The sequence below is a fragment of the Musca autumnalis genome, unplaced genomic scaffold, assembly GCF_047663935.1.
Source record: "Musca autumnalis isolate F117 unplaced genomic scaffold, ASM4766393v1 scaffold_5, whole genome shotgun sequence".
Lineage (NCBI taxonomy): Eukaryota > Metazoa > Arthropoda > Insecta > Diptera > Muscidae > Musca > Musca autumnalis.
In genome coordinates this window covers 170,742,816-170,762,902 of record NW_027412088.1, presented here as the reverse complement: position 1 = coordinate 170,762,902, position 20,087 = coordinate 170,742,816, and the positions used below count along the sequence as shown (strand labels likewise).

General features: G+C 37.3%; 1 protein-coding gene across 5 annotated transcripts in view; it reads left to right on the top strand.

Moving 5' to 3' along the window:
* Positions 1-12,536: 12,536 nt before the first annotated feature.
* The window catches only part of gek (serine/threonine-protein kinase gek), a 38,513-nt gene continuing 30,962 nt past the window's right edge, over positions 12,537-20,087 (top strand). For 4 of the 5 annotated variants that reach the window (XM_073992028.1, XM_073992026.1, XM_073992023.1 and 1 more), the window contains exons 1-7: positions 12,550-12,700; positions 13,354-13,602; positions 13,679-13,950; positions 14,019-15,284; positions 15,792-16,417; positions 16,781-16,923; positions 17,002-17,179. In XM_073992028.1, coding sequence (XP_073848129.1) covers positions 12,685-12,700; positions 13,354-13,602; positions 13,679-13,950; positions 14,019-15,284; positions 15,792-16,417; positions 16,781-16,923; positions 17,002-17,179 — 2,750 coding nt within the window. In that variant the 5' untranslated portion in view covers positions 12,550-12,684. Of the gene's footprint in view, positions 12,701-13,353; positions 13,603-13,678; positions 13,951-14,018; positions 15,285-15,791; positions 16,418-16,780; positions 16,924-17,001; positions 17,180-20,087 lie in introns of all 5 variants that reach the window. The other variant, XM_073992025.1, reaches the window with a different exon arrangement.

Sequence of the window (20,087 nt, the reverse complement as noted above, 5' to 3'; positions counted from 1 at the left end):
TTTACATATGAGTTGTCACTTCTCCCATACAAAATGTATATGCAAAGTGAGAACTCATATGTAAAAAACATATCGTGTAAAGTACCCATTACAACTTTTTGTATTTTCTAGCAACATGCTGCAAAAAACAGAGTTGTATACGAGGATTTATGCCAGATTTAAAACATATCCACTCAATACCAGCATGGTACAATAATACAGGTAGCATTATCAAGCCAGCTGATGGTAACATAATGTGTCAATTGCATTGAATTGATGTCAAATTTTGACATCTTATGTTACCAACAATTGCCGATGCGGCTACCTGTGTATTTGTACCATGAATACCAGGATTTATTTTTGGCAAATAAAACCTGATAATGTGCTAAATCCGGCTAACGAAGTCATATCTAAATGGGCTATAATGTGCCGTTTCCACGGTACGTCGTTCGTTCTCTATTCGTTGTTCGACCCATAACTACGAATAAATTACTTATTTCCTACACAAAATTCTATGAGCTTTTTCTACGTTGTTCGAGTAGAAATACTCCCTGAACGACGAATAAATATGTGCCATCCCTAACAAATGAGAGCATTTATCCATAAAATTAATTATGACATGTCTAAATTTAAAATTGAAAAATTTGTTGAGAACACAATAATTTTTAGAAAAAAGGAAAATGAATGAAAATTAATGAACTAAACTTTTTATATACATTAATTTCTGGTTACCTGCATTATTCATAGCTGCATTTTGGCGTTACCTGACCAAAAATCTGTTTATAGGCAACTATTCTCTAGATTCCGTTCAATATATTATGTTTTAGTGCACATTTAATAGCTGCTTTTTCGGCATAGCTGCATCAAATTTTTGGTGATTTTACTTCAATTTGGTTGTAAAATTTACATATATCTGCACAAGAAATTTTTTTAATTTTTTTGCGAACTCAAAACAGGTGTCAAATTCAACGCCTCTCTATTTAATTTTGAAAATAGAAACATATAAAAAAATATTGAAAATACAAAATTATTCAGAATTTATGGAAAAATGCATGAAAAGTGTGTAGTTAAATTTAGAAGATACATTTGAAGAAAAGTCTATTGCTTTTCCTGTCCATTTAGCGTATATTTTACGTATTTTCGGTTCAAATTTTAGTGAAAACAAGGAAACTAAAATGAAGGAAATTTTGTTTATGTTTCTATTAATTACGAATGGTGTCGTCGGAACGGGTAAATTCGTGTACTTCGTTCGACAGGCGAACAACGTAATTGAAACGCTCGTGTGAACATGACATAAAACTTCTCTACAAGTGGTGGTTAAGACACGCCGTTCGGACTCGACAATAAAGAGTACATCGCATATCATTGAGCTAGTATGAATCGGGGTGCACTCATTGATATGAGAGTAGTCTCCCTTGCCCCGTAGGGAAGTTTGTGGAACAATTATTAGGCCTGTTTGATAACTTCGCAAGTAAAAAGTATTTGCAAGTTCTTGCAACTACTTACAAGTACTTCTCATTTCTCTTTTTCTGAACAAGTTTGTTATCGAACAGCATTAAGCTGGGTACACATTGTCAGTTTTGAATGACGATATTTCGCAATTATCGATAACTGTCAAACCGTCCAGCAACCACAAAACATTTTGTGGTTGCATGATGAATGACATAAATGAACGGCCACACTAGCAAGCAACAACAAAGCTGTCATTCAAAACTGACAATGTGTACTGTACTTTATGTAAAAGTTTATACAGTTTATATACAGTCGGGACTCGATTATCCGTAATGGTCGGGACCGGAGGCATTACGGATAATCGATTTTCACGGCAAATGGAGGCAATGTTATTATGCAGTTTTTGAACACAGTTTTAAGTAAAAATTGCATAGTATTGTACAATAATGATAGAGTCAATAATTGTTGTTATATTTCTGAAGGTAATCTACAAAATTATGGAAGGATACATAATACCATCATCAGATTCATCTGAATTGACTTTGTCCCATGGTTATTGTCATACCATTAATATCCCAGCAAAAAAGTTTGGAAGTAGTGCAATGCAGAGTTATGATTTCAATACATCTTTCGATGCAGTCCACACGGAGTTATGAAAATGCACTGTGCTCGATACATTTTGGAAGCACTCGCTTAAAAATCCCTAGCCAAGCAAGCCAATTTTTTGATCCCTACAGTCGCAGTCTTTTTTTCTGAACACAAGAAAGAGTGTTAAAATTCTAAGAATTTGTTTTATAAAAAATAAAGAAATACAAACTAAAGTTATGAACATTGCTGTAATTCACGAGACGCAAATTATTTTTGAAGTGGATTTGGAGTTTTTTGGAAATCTGAACTGAAGTAGGATAAAAAATGAAAAACCATTTGGATGGTGAAGCAATATCAATTTCGATGTCATAAAATGCAGAGTAGAGGAAGGAAGTAAACTTATGGTCTGTTCCAGTACTGCAAGAATCTACTAATTTTTACTATTTTTCCGATAACATAAAGGAAAAAATGTTATCGTAGTAAAAATGGTATCTTCTTGCAGGTTCTGGAACAGAGCATTATAGTACGTTTATATATAACCGGATTTAACAAACCCACTGGGTTTCAAATGTCAATTCCTTTACGTATACGTCAAGTAAATCCTCACTAAGAAGGTTAACCCTGCAAATGGCTGTAATATAAACATGGCCTTAGTTACGATCAAATTTAATGGAGAGTTTTTATAATTTGTGTTATACTATGTTTACATTTACGAAATCCACTCGATTTCAACTGTCACTTCCATTGCTCAAACGTCAAATGAAATCCAATCGATTTCAGATGAGTTTTCATTTGACGTATACACAAAGGAATTGACAGATGAAATCGAGTTGATTTCGTAAATGTAAACATAGCATTAATGTAATAAAGTTCTTCGAAAGTGGAGTGCATCCTAGCTGTGTGCCGTGGAAGCAAAATGGAGTGCATCCCAGCTGCGCGCTCTCTTGTAAAATTCATAGGTGAATTCATAGGAAAAGATGTACTCCAGCGGCAATTGTTCTAGTGATTTAACTGCATCCGCGGATGCAAACTTTTTGCTGGGATACAAATTGTGTAATATGGGAGAATTTCCAGTTTTCTTTTGTTTACCTTTTGTTTGCTTAATCAAATTTATTGCAAAGTGTGCTTTTACTCCCGGATTATAAAGTTCATAACGAAAAATATTGGAAATGGAAAGAAGACCAACATGTCTTTTCTATCTCGGATAATGGAGGTTCCTGAATAATCGATTCACGGATAATCGAGATTCAACTGTATAATGCCAAGTTTACACTTGCGCTCCAAAATCCACTGATTTCACGAAATCTTGAAATACACCACGGTGTTTACACTAGCTTTGTTCCTTTACTTTTTTAATGGTAAGGGTGGTAAAAGAGAAAAGTGCCAAAATTGCTCAAAATTGCTCTCTCATGAACATTTTTACCAGAAAAGTAAAGGAACGGAAAAATGGTAGATCTGGCAGCAATGTCAAAAAGAAACATAAAAAAATCAATTTTCGTCTTTTATTTCACAGTTTTTAATATAGTCCGTGTTTATACAGGGAAAGTTGATGGGAAAGAAAATTGAGTTTATGGGCGAGGGAGTAGAGAGGAATAAGAGGGGGTACACACACCTCTGTACTGGCAAATTCTGTTTTGTTTCGTTTTTCTTCCTGAAGTTGGCTGCAGATTTGTTTTTGCATTTTCTTTCATTTTATTTTCTCTGTCGAGAAATAAACAACAGCGAAGACCATTGAAAAAAAACTTTTGGAGGAAAAACTATTTTTTTAAGCAAAAACAATTCGAAATAAGTTAAAATATCAAAATTAAAATGCAATTCAAGGGTTCCTTTAATAATTAATTGTTTATCACTCATGTTCATTGTTACTTTTCCTTACAACTTTGCCTAAGCTTTGTTTTTGAAAAGCGCAATTAGAAAATTAGTGTGAAGAAGAATAAGAAAAATTATAAAATTGACACAAACATGATTTCCGTGTCTAAACAACAGGGAAATTTTAAAAGAAATTAAGAAGAAACATTTTCTTTCCAGTTGAATGTCTAAACACGGTCTTAAGGCCTGCGTACATAAGCTGCCTTGCCTGCTTACCTTGCTTACTTCTGATAAAAGAATAAAAAAGAAAAGGGCAACCCAGTTCGACATTTCCTCGGCCTTCTTTATTATTCTATTTTTATTAAGCAGGAAAGCAAGGCAATCAGGCAGAGCAGCTTATGTACGCAGGCCTTATAGTGCGGTTACACTACAGTTTTTTGCCGGGTTAACCCACTTTATGAGGATTTATTGCTTAATCTGGTCAAATCTGACCAGATTTGCCATACAAAAATTAAATCCTCTCACGACTGGGTTTATTTTAAAACCGGCACAAATCCACCAAAAATACAGTGTTGTATTCGGTATTTGTGCAAAAAAATCCAACTCTACTCAAAAAGTACCAAAAGTTGCAACTGTTTTTGCAACAGAGTTTGTCGTGTTTTACACGTTTACGATTGGTCGCATGAGATTTTATGGAGTTAATAAATCTAAAGTTATTTGAAAATCATAAAATTATTTATTTTTTTACATTAGACACTTTTTTAACAAAAAGTACGATTGATACCACGATACAAAAATGTATCCCTGTGTGTAAAATATACCAATATGAGCAAAGAGGGGATGATATCTCATACGAGAAATTGTAAAAGTGTAACACACGACTGTGATATCACAGAGATAACAGAAGTAGGTCTGGGAGACCTTCTGCGATTCCTCAACTCATCAGGCTGGATTTAACTGTCAACATGCAACAACGAAATAGCAATCTCTGAACGAGTGGTGTGGTTTTTCAAAACGGTATCTCTAACATACTAATTGAGGCTATAAAGTATGGCCACCACGTAAACCAACCAACCAACACACGACTTTATCAGTTATTTTGTATGTATACGTAAACAAACATCAGCTGACAGTTTATATCCTCGAAAAGCTAAGTGTAACCCGCAAAGATTAACCCACTGGATCTATTAAACCCAGTGGGTTAACCTTCAATAGTGTAACCGGGGTATTAAGTTTTGTCAGCGTTCGACTTTTTCTTCTGTTTTTCGTCCAGTTTCGTCGTTAATCGTCAAACAAAAGTCAAAAAATCAGTTCTGCCATTTTTTACCTGCAGAAATGTTGCTGGTAGCCCGTGGTAGAAGAGAAAGCCACTTTCGCTCTCTCGCCACTCTCACTCTCTTAAAAATTGCTTCCAGTTTTGCCACTTTTCGGGGTTAAGGAACGCTTTGCAGGTTAAAAATGGTAAGAAATGGCAAAAATGGTAACCTCAGGTAAGTAAAGGAACACAGCTACTTATTTTTGTTGATTTCAAACATATCACAATAATCAAGGTAGATGCATATGTGCAGCTGATCGAACATGAAACAAGTTGTTGTAAATTGAATTAGTCATCAAAAATATACGACAATATAGAACTTTGCAACTTTATTTCGAAAATTATCGTAAAATTATCTATATATCGTATAAATTGTGCATAGTACTAACAAATGAAAAAATAGATTTTATGATTATTTATGATTTTATAGATGAGACATCATAATAATAAATTTTGATAGATAAAATTTGTGTTAAGGACTTGCAAAATTTTAATACTTGCAGCAGGGTGACGTAGGGGATGAATGATACCAAGCAACGGTCTTGACCGGCTTTAACATGGCAAAGCCCAGGATTTATCTTGGTCCCTCTTTCATCTCAAGTAGACACTGACCTCCCCGTGGTGTCACCTGGGGAACTGCCTTTAACACCCCTTAAAGGTAGTGAGCTAACATGTGCCGCGCGTTCACCCATAAGAACGTTAAAGACTTGGGTTTGGGCGACGGGTTAGTAACCCTCCCCTAGAAAAAACATCCTACTATGAAAAAACGAAAGAAAAGAAAAACAAACCCCTCTAAAGTTGACGAACCCCGCAAACGTTTTAAGGACCATGATCTGCGAATCTGCACTTGTGATGTTCGCACTCTTTATAGAGAAGGTGCAGTCTTCGCATTGGCAGACGTACTTGAAAAGTACAAGGCCGATATTACTGCCATAAAGGAAATACGATGGATTGGGAAAGGCGTCACAACAACACCTAAAGGTTGGTTGCGGATTCGTAGTTAGTCGGAGACTAAAGCTCTGTTCCTTTACGTGCAAGAATCTTCAAGTTTTACAACTTTTTACTCGAAAAGCGTTCCTTTACTTCAGACACCATACAATTCATATGGAAGCAGATTACAACTTTTGCTACTTTTGCCGGTTTTACCACTTTCAAAAGTAAAGGAACAGACCATAAAACATCTGTCTCCAGCTTCACCCCAGTGAATGAAAGACTTGCTGCAATTCGAATAAAAGCTAAATTCTTCAACATCAGCTTTATTTGTGCTCATGCTCCCACTGAAGAAAAGGACGAACAGACCAAAGATATATTTTACGAGCGCTTAGAAGAAACATATGACCGTTGCTCTGCCCATGACATTAAAATCATTCTAGGCGATTTTAATGCCAAAATTGGAAAGGAGAATATCTTTGGCCCAACAGTCGGGAAATTCAGTCTCCACAGTGAAACATCTGACAATGGTATGAGGCTGATAGACTTTTCAGCTGCAAAAAACATGGTAGTTAGCAGTACCAGATTTAATCATCTCGATATTCATAAGGGCACCTGGCTGTCTCCAGATCAAAGAACAAGTAATCAAATTGATCATGTTGTAATAGATGGAAGACATTCATCCAGCGTGTTGGATGTACGATCGTTCCGAGGCGCAAACGTTGATTCGGACCACTACCTTGTTGCAGCAAAGGTACGTACCCGTCTAAACGTTGCAAATAAGGCACGAACAGACACAACGCGGAAGTTGGACATCGATAGGCTGCAAACACAACAGATAGCCACAGCATATTCCACTCAACTAGCCCAATTGCTTAACGCGAGCACTTCTTGTCCCGATAACATAACAACACAATGGCAACATATTGCCCACTCCATGCAAACAGCCGCAAAATCCATACTTGGATTCCAGAGACCTCCACAAAGGAATTCATGGTATGACCAGGAGTGTCGTGCTGCTACCGAAGAGACAAATGCAGCATATAGAGCTACTTTGCAATCAGTAGCAACGCGTAGCGCGCGAGAGAGATATCGGGAGAAAGGGAGAGAAGAGAAACATCTTTTCCACAAGAAAAAGAGAGAAATGGAAAAGCGGGAGTGTGAAAAAAATCGAGATGTACAGGAACCAGAATGAAGTCCGAAAATTCTACCAAAGAGTGAAACATCAAACAGATGGCATTGTTACAGGCACATCCTCCTGTAGAGACCAGCAAGGCAATCTGGTAACAGATACAGATAGCGTGCTCAGGATATGGAAGGAACATTTCTCCAATCTGCTGGTATCCAATAGTAGCGAAGACGATGATACCACAGATCCAATCCCAGAAGATGGTATAGAATGTATACCGCCCGGCCAAGATGAGGTAAAAACAGCAATCAACCGGCTGAAGAATAATAAAGCAGCAGGAGCCGATGGCTTACCAGCCGAGCTGTTTAAAACCGGAGGCGACGCGCTGATAAGGTGTATGCATCAGCTAGTTAGCACCATCTGCCAGGAAGAACGCGTACCCGACGATTGGAACCGTAGCATCCTATGTCCCGTCCACAAGAAAGGAGATAAGACTGTATGCTCTAACTATAGGGGCATAAGTCTTCTCCCTATTGCCTATAAGATAGTCTCAGGGATATTGTGCGAACGACTAAAGCCAATGGTCAACGAAATAATTGGACCATACCAATGTGGCTTTAGACCTGGCAAGTCCACCATTGACCAGATATTTACCCTGCGGCAAATCCTGGAGAAGACCCAAGAGATGCAGATCGACACCTACCACCTTTTTGTCGATTACAAAGCAGCCTTCGACAGCCCGCTGCGTTCAAAGGTATTCCAAGCCATGTCTGAATTTGGTATCCCCGCAAAGCGCATCCGTCTTTGCAAAATGACTTTAACTGACAGGTCCTCAGTTAAAATAGGAAAGAACCTCTCCGAAGAGTTTGGTACCAAAAGAGGTTTCAGACAAGGAGACAGCCTTTCGTGTGACCTCTTCAACATCCTACAAGAAAAGGTTATACGAGAGGCAAACGTCAAAAGAAGTGGCACAATCTACACCAATAGCCACATGTTACTTGCCTATGCTGATGACATAGACATCATGGGAGGATCAGTAAAGGAAGTAACTGATACCTTTAGGAAGGTCGAAGCAGAATCTGCGAAAGTGGGTCTGGCGGTAAACGGCGAAAAGACCAAATTGATGGTGTCGACGCGCAAAGCGTCCATAGAGCTCGGACCAACTGTGGAAGTTGGTACCTACAATTTTGAGGTAGTTAAAGACTTCGTCTACGTCGGCACTGCCATAAACACAACAAACAACATCAGTTGTGAAATAAGAAGAAGAATTGTATTGGCCAACAGATGCTACTATGGTCTAAATAAGCAATTTAAAAACAAAGCCACATCTCGTCAAACAAAAATAACACTATGCAAAACGCTGATACTACCCGTGCTAATGTATGGCTCCGAAGAATGGGTACTTGCGCAAGCAGATAAGGCAGTGCTTGGTGTGTTTGAGAGGAAAATTCTTCGAAAGATCTACGGGCCGATTTGCGTTGACGGTGAACATCGACGTCGTATGAACCACGAGCTATATAAGCTATACAAAGAAATGAATATAGTTAAACGTATCGAGATGCAACGATTGCGTTGGCTAGGCCATATCATGAGAATGAGCGATGATGAACCCGCTAAAAAGGCGTATGAATACATGCCCCATGGCGGTGCACGCAGAATCGGCAGGCCTAAGCTTCGATGGAGCAAACAAGTGGATAAAGAAATGGAAAGGCGCGGTATTCCAAAAAGTCAAGCGAAAAACAGAGAGGAATGGAGATCTTTTCTTAGTTCGGTCTATGGAACAAATGTTTTGTAATGGGCCAACTAAGTAGGTAAGTAAGTAAGCAGTTTGCCCATTTAGTGCTAAAAATGGGTTCCCGTACTCTGAAATTTAGCAAGATTTGCACTTCTCTTTAAACAAAAATAGCGCCGAAAAGCACCCTCTTCTCCTGTTTTCTGGCATACAATTTTGGCCTAGCACAAACTAGCAGCATGTTCATTTGTATCTAAATACGATAGCTGATACGATGATTTTGGCATTTCTGTTGAACTTTTTGCAATTTCCGTCATTTTTTCGTTCCCGTGTTTTTTTAAGAAATTTGTATGGGGAAGCAAAATTTGACAATTCGCTCTTTTTTCTAACATTACCATCAAAAAAGTACGAGAACATAATGAAAAATAGCATTGTAACAAAGTAATTTAATATTTTTTTCACATTGTTTATAAATTGATATAATTGTATATAATTGACCATCTACCTTGTTTATTGTGATACGCGAAAAGTGTTGCAACTTTTGGTACTTTTTTAGGAAAAAACAGGGTTGTATATCATGTGTACTGTGATTTCGATGTTGATTTCGCTAAAATCACGAAATGAGATGATTTCATTTTTGTACGCGAAATCATGATAAATTGTGCATGATTCCGCGCGAAATCACGAGACGCCTTCGAAATCACGAAAAGATGCCGAATATAAACCAAACATAACATACAATAGTTGTGTCTTTTTACTTTTTCAGTAATTATTATTCAGTAACTTCTTTTCAGAGAGTAACCCTGTGTTTACACATGACAGGACAGTTGAGTTCATGTATTGATTGTCAGAAACCCAAAACTTGCCTGTGTGATGTAGGCGTCCAGACAACTGGAAAAACAGTTGTAAAATTATGCATGAAAATCATCGATTTCTTTTTGTTTTACGTTTCGGTACATATTCTTTTGTTTTCAGCACATTTGACTTATCATCTCACTTCTTTTTCACAAAAATGTCAAACATTTGTTAACCCGACTGTCTGTGAAAATATGATGGACAGCTGGTAGACAGCCGACAAATGTATGTATGTGTTAGTAAATCAGAGTTGTATTTGAAGACAAACTGTCTGGTGTAAACGCCTAGTAAAGGAGTTTTACTCTTTGATACGAAAATAGAGAAAAAGTAAAAATACAGCATTTAGTAAACTTTAGCAAGGTCACAGTTGATTACCAAAAAAAAAAAAAAACATTGGCGCCAATCTAAGAAAAACTAACTCCAAAACAATGACAAATTTTTTAAATTTTAAACAAAATAAATCAAAAATAATTAATTTATTAATAAAATAATCAGTAAATATAGCTGAATCGTAATATTTATAGTATTTTTCCACAAACATCAGATAAACATTGAGCAGCTGACCATTAGCAGATGAAAAAGCTGATCGAACTTGCTAAAATTCTTTCAGCAACTTTTAGCAATTTCTCAGCAAACAACTGTCAAAACCCAGCAAAAAAGTTTGGAAGTAATGCAGAGTTATGATTTCAATACATCTTTCGATGCAGTCCACACGGAATTATGAAAAATGCACTCCGCTCGATACATTTTGGAACACTCGCGTATAGATCCCTAGCCAAGCAAGCCAATTTTTTTATCCCTACAGTCGCAGCTTTTTTTCTGAACACAAGAAAGAGTGTCTAAAATTATAAAAATTTGTTTAAAAAAATAAAGAAATACAAACTAAAGATACGAACATTGCTGTAATTCACGAGACGCAATTTTTTTTGAAGTGGAGTTAGTTTTTTTGGAAATCTGAACTGGAGTTGGAGGAAAAATGATAAACCATTTGGATGATGAAGCAATATCAGTTGCAGTGTCACTAAAAGCAGAGCAGAGGAAGTAAACTCAGTTATGCCAAGTTTACACTTGCGCTCTAAAATCCACTGGATTTCACGAAATCCTGAAATACATCCCGGTGTTTACACTTATTTTTTTGTTGATTTCAAACATATCACAATGATCAAGGTAGATGCATATGCGCAGCTGATCGAACATGAATTTTCAAAACAAGTTGTTGTAAATTGAATTAGTCATCAAAAATATACGACAATATAGAACTTTACAACTTTATTTCGAAAATTATCTATATATCGTATCAATTGTGTATAGTAATAACAAATGAAAAAATAAAAAATGATTTTATCGTTGAGACATCATAATAATAAATTTTGATAGATAAAAGTTGTGTTCAGAACTTGCACCAGTTTTCCCGTTTAGTGCTAAAAATGCTTTCCCGTACTCCGAAGTTTAGCAAGACTTGCACTTCTCTTTAAACAAAAACAGCGCCTGAAAAAAGTACAATAACACACTAAAAAATAGCATTGTGACAAAGTAGTTTAATATTTTTTTCACATTGTTTACAAATTTTGATTCTAAAATTTTTTGTTGCATCAATTGACCATCTACCTTGTTTATTGTGATACGTGAAAAGTCTTGCAACTTTTGGTACTTTTTCAGGCAATAACAGGGTTGTATATCATGTGTACTGCGATTTCGATGTTGATTTCGCTGAAATCATGAAATGAGATGATTTCATTTTTGTATGCGAAATCATGATAATTTTTGCTTGATTCCGCGCGAAATCACGAAACGCCTTCGAAATCACGAAAAGACGCCGAATGTAAACCAAACATTATGATCAAATTTAATGGAGAGTTTTTATAATTTATATTAGTGTAATAAAGTTAATATTCTTGTTTACACGAATAATTTATTTTGGGATATTTGCAATGGCTTGCATTTTAACCTATCTAACCTAGCTGTGTGCCGTGGAAGCAAAACGGAGTGCATCCTAGCTGTGCGCTCTTTTGTAAAATTCATAGGTGAATTCATAGGAAAAGATGTACTCCGGCTGCAATTGTTCTAGTGATTTACTACTCGATTATGGATAGCAACCCAACTCCAGTTGCGTTGCCCACAGCAAATTTAGTAATAGAATTTTCTATTTCCGCATTAAAATTTATATTTTTTTACAATTAAATTAATAGCTGAAGGTTCAAAACACTGGTATTGATTGAATTTGACAAAAATGTCCGTCTTTTTACTCATTTTAATTGTACGATTTTCTCCTCTGGCAACGCAACTACAGTTGAGTTGCTATCCATAATCGACCCTTTAACTTCATCCGCGGATGCAAACTTTTTGCTGGATAGGAAAAGATGTACTCCAGCGGCAATTGTTCTAGTGATTTAAGTGCATCCGCGGATGCAAACTTTTTGCTGGAAATTGTTCTCTCACTTCGCTCTCTTTTACTGAACTTTTGCGTAAAAAGATAGTATTTAGTAACATTTCGTAATAATTATTACAAATTATCACGTTAAAAGACACAGCTATTGGTTGTGGTGTTAAATCTCTTGGCTGAACAAGGGATGGACCAAGTAACACCTTTCTACGAAAGGCAACTTAATAGAGAAAAAAAAAAGACACAGCTAATGATACTTTCTCCGTATTCATCTCTGATATCTATCTTGAATAAATGAGACTAACAAATGATACCGTGTGCACACACCTTGCTTCACGCTTGAATCGATTGTCGTTAATACCCCACAATCGATTAATAATCAAAAAATAATCGATTGTTTTATTTGTCATCTCCTCCGATTTGACTATTCGAAAAGTATTAAATTCAGTCATCGAGATTAATCTAAAGAAAGAAATTAATGTATATAAAGAACGTCAAATGTGAAAACAAAAATGTCAGAATTTTGTGGTAAATATTCTAAATGCAAAAATAAACGCAAATATTAACAAAAGAAGATGGAATATTGTTGTAAAAATGTCCAAGAATAGTGTTTCGATTTCACACACGCCTACATAATAGCAAAATATTATTGGCATGAAGAAAAAAAATTCACCCCCTTGACGCCTGCTGCATGGGTGACGGTGACGGCAACGAACGAAGAAACAATGAATGAATCAAAGAAAAAAGTGAAAAAAATAATTCTAACATTTTGGGATATTCGCATATAAAATTATTGGGGTCAGGTATTGCCACTATTTGACAAAACCCCCCATGTACAACACTCATCACATCTAAACTTGCAACATTGTTATGTCTAATATCAAAAAAGATGGAACTCCCTTGTATCGGCCCAAAAAAGCACAGCACAAGCACAATATGACTGTGTTGTGTCCCCAAAAAAGAAATGAAAAACGAAAAACTTACGTACATATATAATGTACACAGCGAATAGCGAGCGCTATATATGTATATTTAGACATCCCAAACTATGAAAGACACAACAACTACGACACCATTTTTGTCTACAAAATTAATAATACATATTTATGTATTTTTGTTTTATTTATTTTTTATCGGTGTTTTTGTAAAAATTTTCTCTGCTGTGTTTTGTTTTGCTTTAGAATCTCTTGAAGAATCGTCGTCATGTACAAGGCGATTGAAAATACTCGAATCGGTTATATTGGAACATGGTATGTCACAAGTTGTGGCCGACAATAAGGATAGAGATGGTGGTGGTGATGAGGAAAACTTCCCCCATGGCAAAGCAATATCGGTGGAGACACTATTGGATGCCTTACTGTTGCTCTACGATGAATGTTCTAATTCATCGCTTAGAAGAGAGAAGACTGTATCAGATTTTATAAAAATTGGTAAGACAAAGGAAGAGGGCAGTGTGTCTGCAATGGATTCCCGGATAAATGTAGGAATTTTATTTTATTGTTACAGCTAAACCAGTGGTTTCTTTGGTTAAGAAATTACGTTTGTCTCGTGATGATTTTGAAATAATAAAAATCATTGGCCGCGGTGCTTTTGGAGAAGTGTGTGTGGTCCGAATGATAAGCACCCAGAAAATATATGCCATGAAAATATTGAATAAATGGGAAATGTTGAAACGTGCCGAGACGGCATGTTTTAGAGAAGAACGTGATGTCTTGGTCTATGGTGATCGCCAGTGGATCACAAATTTGCATTATGCCTTTCAAGATGACACCAATTTGGTAAGTTGGTTAGTTTTAAAGCTCCCTTGGAATGGTTTGGTAATGGTTTTTGTTTCGTTTCCTTGCAGTATTTAGTTATGGACTATTATTGTGGTGGCGATCTCTTAACATTGCTAAGCAAATTTGAAGATCGTCTACCAGAAGATATGGCTAAGTTTTATATAGCCGAAATAATATTGGCCATCCACAGCATACACCAGCTACGTTATGTCCATCGAGATATTAAACCAGATAATTTAGTTATTGATGTTAATGGCCACATAAGGTTGGCAGATTTTGGTTCGTGTCTGCGTTTGGGTGCCGATGGTAAGGTGCAATCCAATGTGGCAGTGGGTACACCCGATTATATATCACCGGAGATTCTAAGGGCCATGGAAGATGGCCAGGGTAGATACGGGGCCGAATGTGATTGGTGGTCCTTGGGTGTGTGTATGTATGAAATGTTATATGGCGAAACACCATTTTATGCCGAAAGTTTAGTGGAGACCTATGGCAAAATTATGAATCATCAAAATTGTTTTGATTTCCCGCCGGAAGATGGCATTCAAAAGGTCTCAGATGCAGCCAAGGATCTGATAAGACGTTTAATATGTGCCCCAGAGTTTCGTTTGGGCCGTAACGGCATTGAGGATTTCAAATCCCACCCCTGGTTTGAGGGCCTCGATTGGGATAACATACGTTTGGGTCCCGCCCCCTATGTACCCGATGTGGACAGTCCCACAGATACTTCCAATTTTGATGTCGATGACAATACCATACGCCACTCAGATTCAGTACCACCTGCTGCCAATCCTGCATTTTCTGGCTTTCACCTGCCCTTTGTTGGTTTCACCTTTACCCAGAATAGTTGCATGTCGGATTTGGGCAAACTGGATATCAGCAGTATAACAACAGCTGCCACCAAAGATGATGGCATTGATGGATTTGATAGATCATTCTATAACACACTGAAACAGGAGCTACTTAACGAAAAGAATCTCTCTCCCGAATGTACACGCCAAATTCTCAACGAATTGAAAATATTTACCAAAAAGAAACAAGAATTAGATAATAGCAGTAGTACCAATAACTCCTCAGGTGATAAAGAGATTGACAATAGCAACAGCAGCATTTCAAAGGCTCGCCTCCAGGAGCTGGATAAGGAGCTCAACGAATTGAAACGTGAAAAATTGGAAATAATTAAGGAATACAATGATGCCTTGGATCGAATAAAGCAACAAGATGCTGAGTTAAAGGATGCAATAAGCCAAAGAAATCTGGCCATGATGGAATACTCAGAGGTCACGGATAAATTATCGGAATTGCGAAGTCAGAAACAGAAGCTGTCACGGCAGGTAAGTTGAAGCAAGCAAAACTAAGTATTTCTAGTGGTTGGGGACTCCACAAGGATCGTTAAAGAAGCACCCTTTCTTTCAGAAAGGTTTTATACAAGCAGTCTTAGATAGGTTAAAATTATATTCAGTTTAGGAGCTCCGCTTGAACCTTTTTTTTTATCGTTTTTTCTATAAGTAGATCTTGGTCATATGATCACAAGAATATAAGCGGTTTCAGGTGGAAGTCCATACTTCTTAAGATATGGACATCCAAAAGCTCCGCAAATCTCCCCTTCTTTTAACGCTTGAAAAGCGGCTCTAAATCAAGGGGTGTTCCATACTTCCCTGGATATAGTCCATTTTTATTTAGGCCACTCTCTGCGATAAGTGTCTTCAGATTTAGTAACTCGCAATTAAACTTTAGGCTTGCTATCCCGTCCAGGATTGACCTCAACAAAGTGGAGCCCTTAAACTAGACCTGTCCCCTCTTAAATATAGCTTTACAATACACTTTCTTCCTCTTTTTAGGTGCGCGACAAAGAAGAAGAGCTGGAAACGGTTATGAAAAAGATCGACCAACTCCGCCAAGACTTGCGGAAGTCGGATAAAAGTCGTCGTGAGTTGGAAATGCGCATGGAAGATGCCCTTACCGATATCGCCACCGAAAAGAAACAACGCGAACGCACAGAAGAATTTTGTCGCCAACTCCAAGAAGAGTTAAATAAAAAGAAAAATTCTGATGCTTCTTCTTCCTATTCATCAAGTAGTGGTGCCAACAATTTCAATTCCGATGCAACACGTTACGAAATTGAACGTATCGAAATCCAATGCACGGAGAAATTGAATCAACAACAGGCCAGATATAATTTGGAAATATCCGCCCTACGGGAACAACTTAAAGAGGCCGAGAGGTATCAGGAAACTCTGCTCAATGAGCTGCAACAATCACGTGAGAAATATGAAAATAGTAAAATGGAAACCCTGAGTGATACCACAGATACCATTAGCGAACTGAAGGAGGATTATGATAAGGATCGCAATATGTGGATAGAAGAGAAGCAGCGTCTCCTCATGGAAATGGAAATACAAAATCAAAAGAGCCTACAAATGCAGGCTAAACAAAGCGAATATGAGGATAATTTTGAAGAGCTAAAGTAAGTTTTCGGAAGTGAAAAAAAAAAACAATCACATAGGCCTTTTTTCTGATTCGATATTGAACGCTTTCTGGATACTAGTTTTTTATCATATAGAAAATGTCAATCGAAACAACTCGATATCGAATGCGTGAATTGTTCCCCCGTTGCACGATTCTGTGTCTAGTTAATGTCAGAATTAATTTGACAACTTTTAACTTTGCCGATTTCTGTCGTAAAGACAAAAAAGGCTAGAGAATCACATTATTAGTATCGGTGTGGAGTGGCTACTATGTGTTTTCACACCTCCTAAAATGCGTTTTCCCCTCTCAACCTCATTTTTATTATTTTTTTAATACTAATACCTTTTTATTTTTTTTTCAGATCTAAACGTCAAGCCATTTGCCAATGGGAAAAACAAATGTCCGAAATCATACAATGGGTATCAGATGAAAAAGATGCCCGCAGCTATTTACAAGCGCTGGCCACAAAAATGACCGAAGAATTGGAATATCTTAAACATTCTGGTAAGTTTCTTAAATAGGCTTGAGTGTTTGGAATTTTCAATATTTTCTTATGTGTATTGTGTTTTTTTTTTCTTATAGGTCCATTCTATAAAAAGAATAACGACAACAATAAGAATTGGCGTAATCGTCGATCCCAAAAATTGGATAAAATGGAATTACTCAACTTGCAGTCCTCTTTGCAATCTGAGATTCAAGCAAAGGCAGCTATATCGGATGAATTGAGTAAAACTCGTGCAGAATTAATGGCAACACAAAAGTAAGTAGAAGAAAAAAATTGAATTTTACAATTATTATTTTCCTTTGAAATGGAGGTGACCGAGGGATGCTAAGGAAAGAGATTGAGGGTTGGAAATTTTTTGTTTTCTATATTATTTTTTTGCGATATTATTTGTTGTTGGGATAGATTGCTGCAAGATTGTTAACGGTATTTTTCGACGAAAGAGTAGACGAAACAATAGGAAATTTTTACAGTAGGTGGAGCTGATCATTTTGTAACGTTTTTTTTTTTTTTGATAAAAAGTGAAAAAATCAACATTTGGAGTTACTATCCTTTGTGGAACAGGTGCGAAATATTAACAGGATTTCGCTTCCATCATACATCATCGCTATTATCCTCCTCGATCAAAGCTATCTGATTGAACAAACAAAACTTTACCTTAGCCCTTCCAAAAATGAAACCACGGACTTCTCTTTGAAGGAAGAAGAAGACCATAAGATAGTCATAAACCTTATAAAATTAAAGTGCTTTAACTAGAGAACTGTGGAATGGACCTCGATCCCTAGGTTGATTATGTTCTTCACATTAAGGGTTACACCTAGTTACATGCTATCTAAAGGTTGGAGGGTCATATCTGACAAAAGCTCCGCGGCCACCAACTAAAATGACGCCCGGCAATCATACGGCGACCTGTTATATGCACCAGATTGATTTGGAGGAATTTTCGACCAGAGGACGTCAACTAAACAATTATAGCTCTGCTCCTTTACGTTCAAGAATCTTCAAGTTTTACCACTTTTTACTCTAAAAGCGTTCCTTTACTTCAGATACAACACAATTCATATGGTAGCTGCTTACAACTTTTACTACATTTGCCGGTTTTACCATTTTCAAAAGTAAAGGAACAGACCTTATGTGTTTCTGTTCGTATAATTTTTTCATCATGCCTGCTCCGAGCTCATTTGGTCCGTTCCGGGATATGGAAGAACTCGGGCGTTGGATATTGCCTTTCGTTTACCACATCCGTATCAATCACATGCCATCGGCTTTATCGTCTTCGACGGAATACGAGTCTCCCCAACAACAATCAACGCAGCATTTTACACCACATGTTGTTGTTCAGAGCCCCGGGAATCCATCGTTCTTGCAATTTAATTGTAACTGTTTACGTAATAAAGTCAGCGAATTTTAGACATTGAATCAGAGAAACTCATGATAGTTGGAATCCAAGAAGCGGAGGAAGCCTTTTTTATACACCAGAGGGTAGAGCTTCGTTGCACAAAGCATGAAGACCCAAAAGTTTAGGATTTTACTCAAAGTCAAAAGGCTAGTGGGCGACCTTAAGCGGAAAAAGTGGCTAGACCACCTGAAGCAATGTAACATTGTTACATGATTAAGTAAATTGTTAAATCACTCTCGAATCCGGGTAAGAGGGATGATAGAACGGTTGTTACTTTCAACAGCGTGACAGTGATCCGAAGAGGTGCGCGAGTTATTTTAACCGTGAAGTCATCCAAGCGTCTAATAGACCTTTCTCTCGTAGCTTAATACCTCGATAAAAACATGGACCATCGATAGATAACATGAAAAATAAATATCCTGAAACAGCACCACTGGCAAAAATTGGGGGCTCAGACCAAAAGTTATACACTTGTTCTGCCTATTATAACTTCAGGCACTACTGCCAAAGTTATCATATGTGTATTCTCTGGATATCTCTAATCTTTGGATATCTTGGTCTGTTAGGACGACTTTCAGAATCCGAAAGTGACGAGTTTTACAATTTGGGAATGCTAAGGAGTTCAGCTTAACTGACAGTTAACATGAATTTGGGGACAGTAATACCACAAGCGATTATATTTGGAAAAGAAGGAAGTCTTTATAGGTGAGCTGAGCGGAGTCTCGATCCTATCAGAATACTTATTCTTGTCCTACAAGAAGACCTACTGATTTCCTATCAGACCACAAATTGTTCTCAAGACCTTTAAGGTGTCCGAATGGGAAACCTAGCGTATTCCTCGAATAGGTATAGACTCTCCTTGGCGAATATTTCTAGGAGGGTAGCAGTTACAAAAGGGGCATGTAATCGACACATTTTTCGAGTTATCGACAAATATCGCTAAAATTATAATGCTTATAATTTCGGTAATTAACGAAATTATTCGATAATATAACAACCAAAATAAAGCTGTTGCTAAATCCTACCGATAGCAACAATGTTGTCAACATTTATTGATAATTTTCATTAACCCACTTAGGATATGTTAGGTTAAAGGACGCGCAGCTGTCTTAGTAGACAACTGCTCCACTCGGAGACCTTGAATTCCATTGTGTTCATCCTGGTAGATAGCTGAAGAGAGAAAGAAAAAGATAGTACATGGTGTCAGCTGGTAGAGTTTTCGAATTATTGCATTTTTGTGGTTGTAGTTTGTGTTTGATTAAATTGATGGAGTTGTCAACTGTGATGTTTGGTGACTCGGATCCGCGGCGTGCAAGTTCATCGGCTGCTTCATTCCCTTTGATGTTGCAGTGTCCTGGGACCCAACACAAGGTGACGATTGATTTTAGTGACCCCAAAGCGAGTTTGCAGTCTAGGACCGCTGTGGACTTGATATTATGGAACTTGAGTGATTTAAGGGCCGCTTGGCTATCGACAAAGATAGTCACCGGTCCAGATAAGTCCTCTTTCAAGTTGTTAATCAGTTCCGCGGCTTTCCTGATTGCAAAAACTTCGGCTTGGAAGAAACTACAATATTCGTTCAGCCTGTATGAGATTTGTATATCGAGGGATTCGCTATAGACACCTGCTCCTGTGCCTGTTTCCATCTTAGAGCCATCAGTATAGATCTCTATACCGTCTAGAGGTGGGCTGCTACGTGTCCACTTATCCCACTTAGCGCCGAGAATTTTTTGCGAGAAAACTTAAAATTTTATATGAAAATGATAT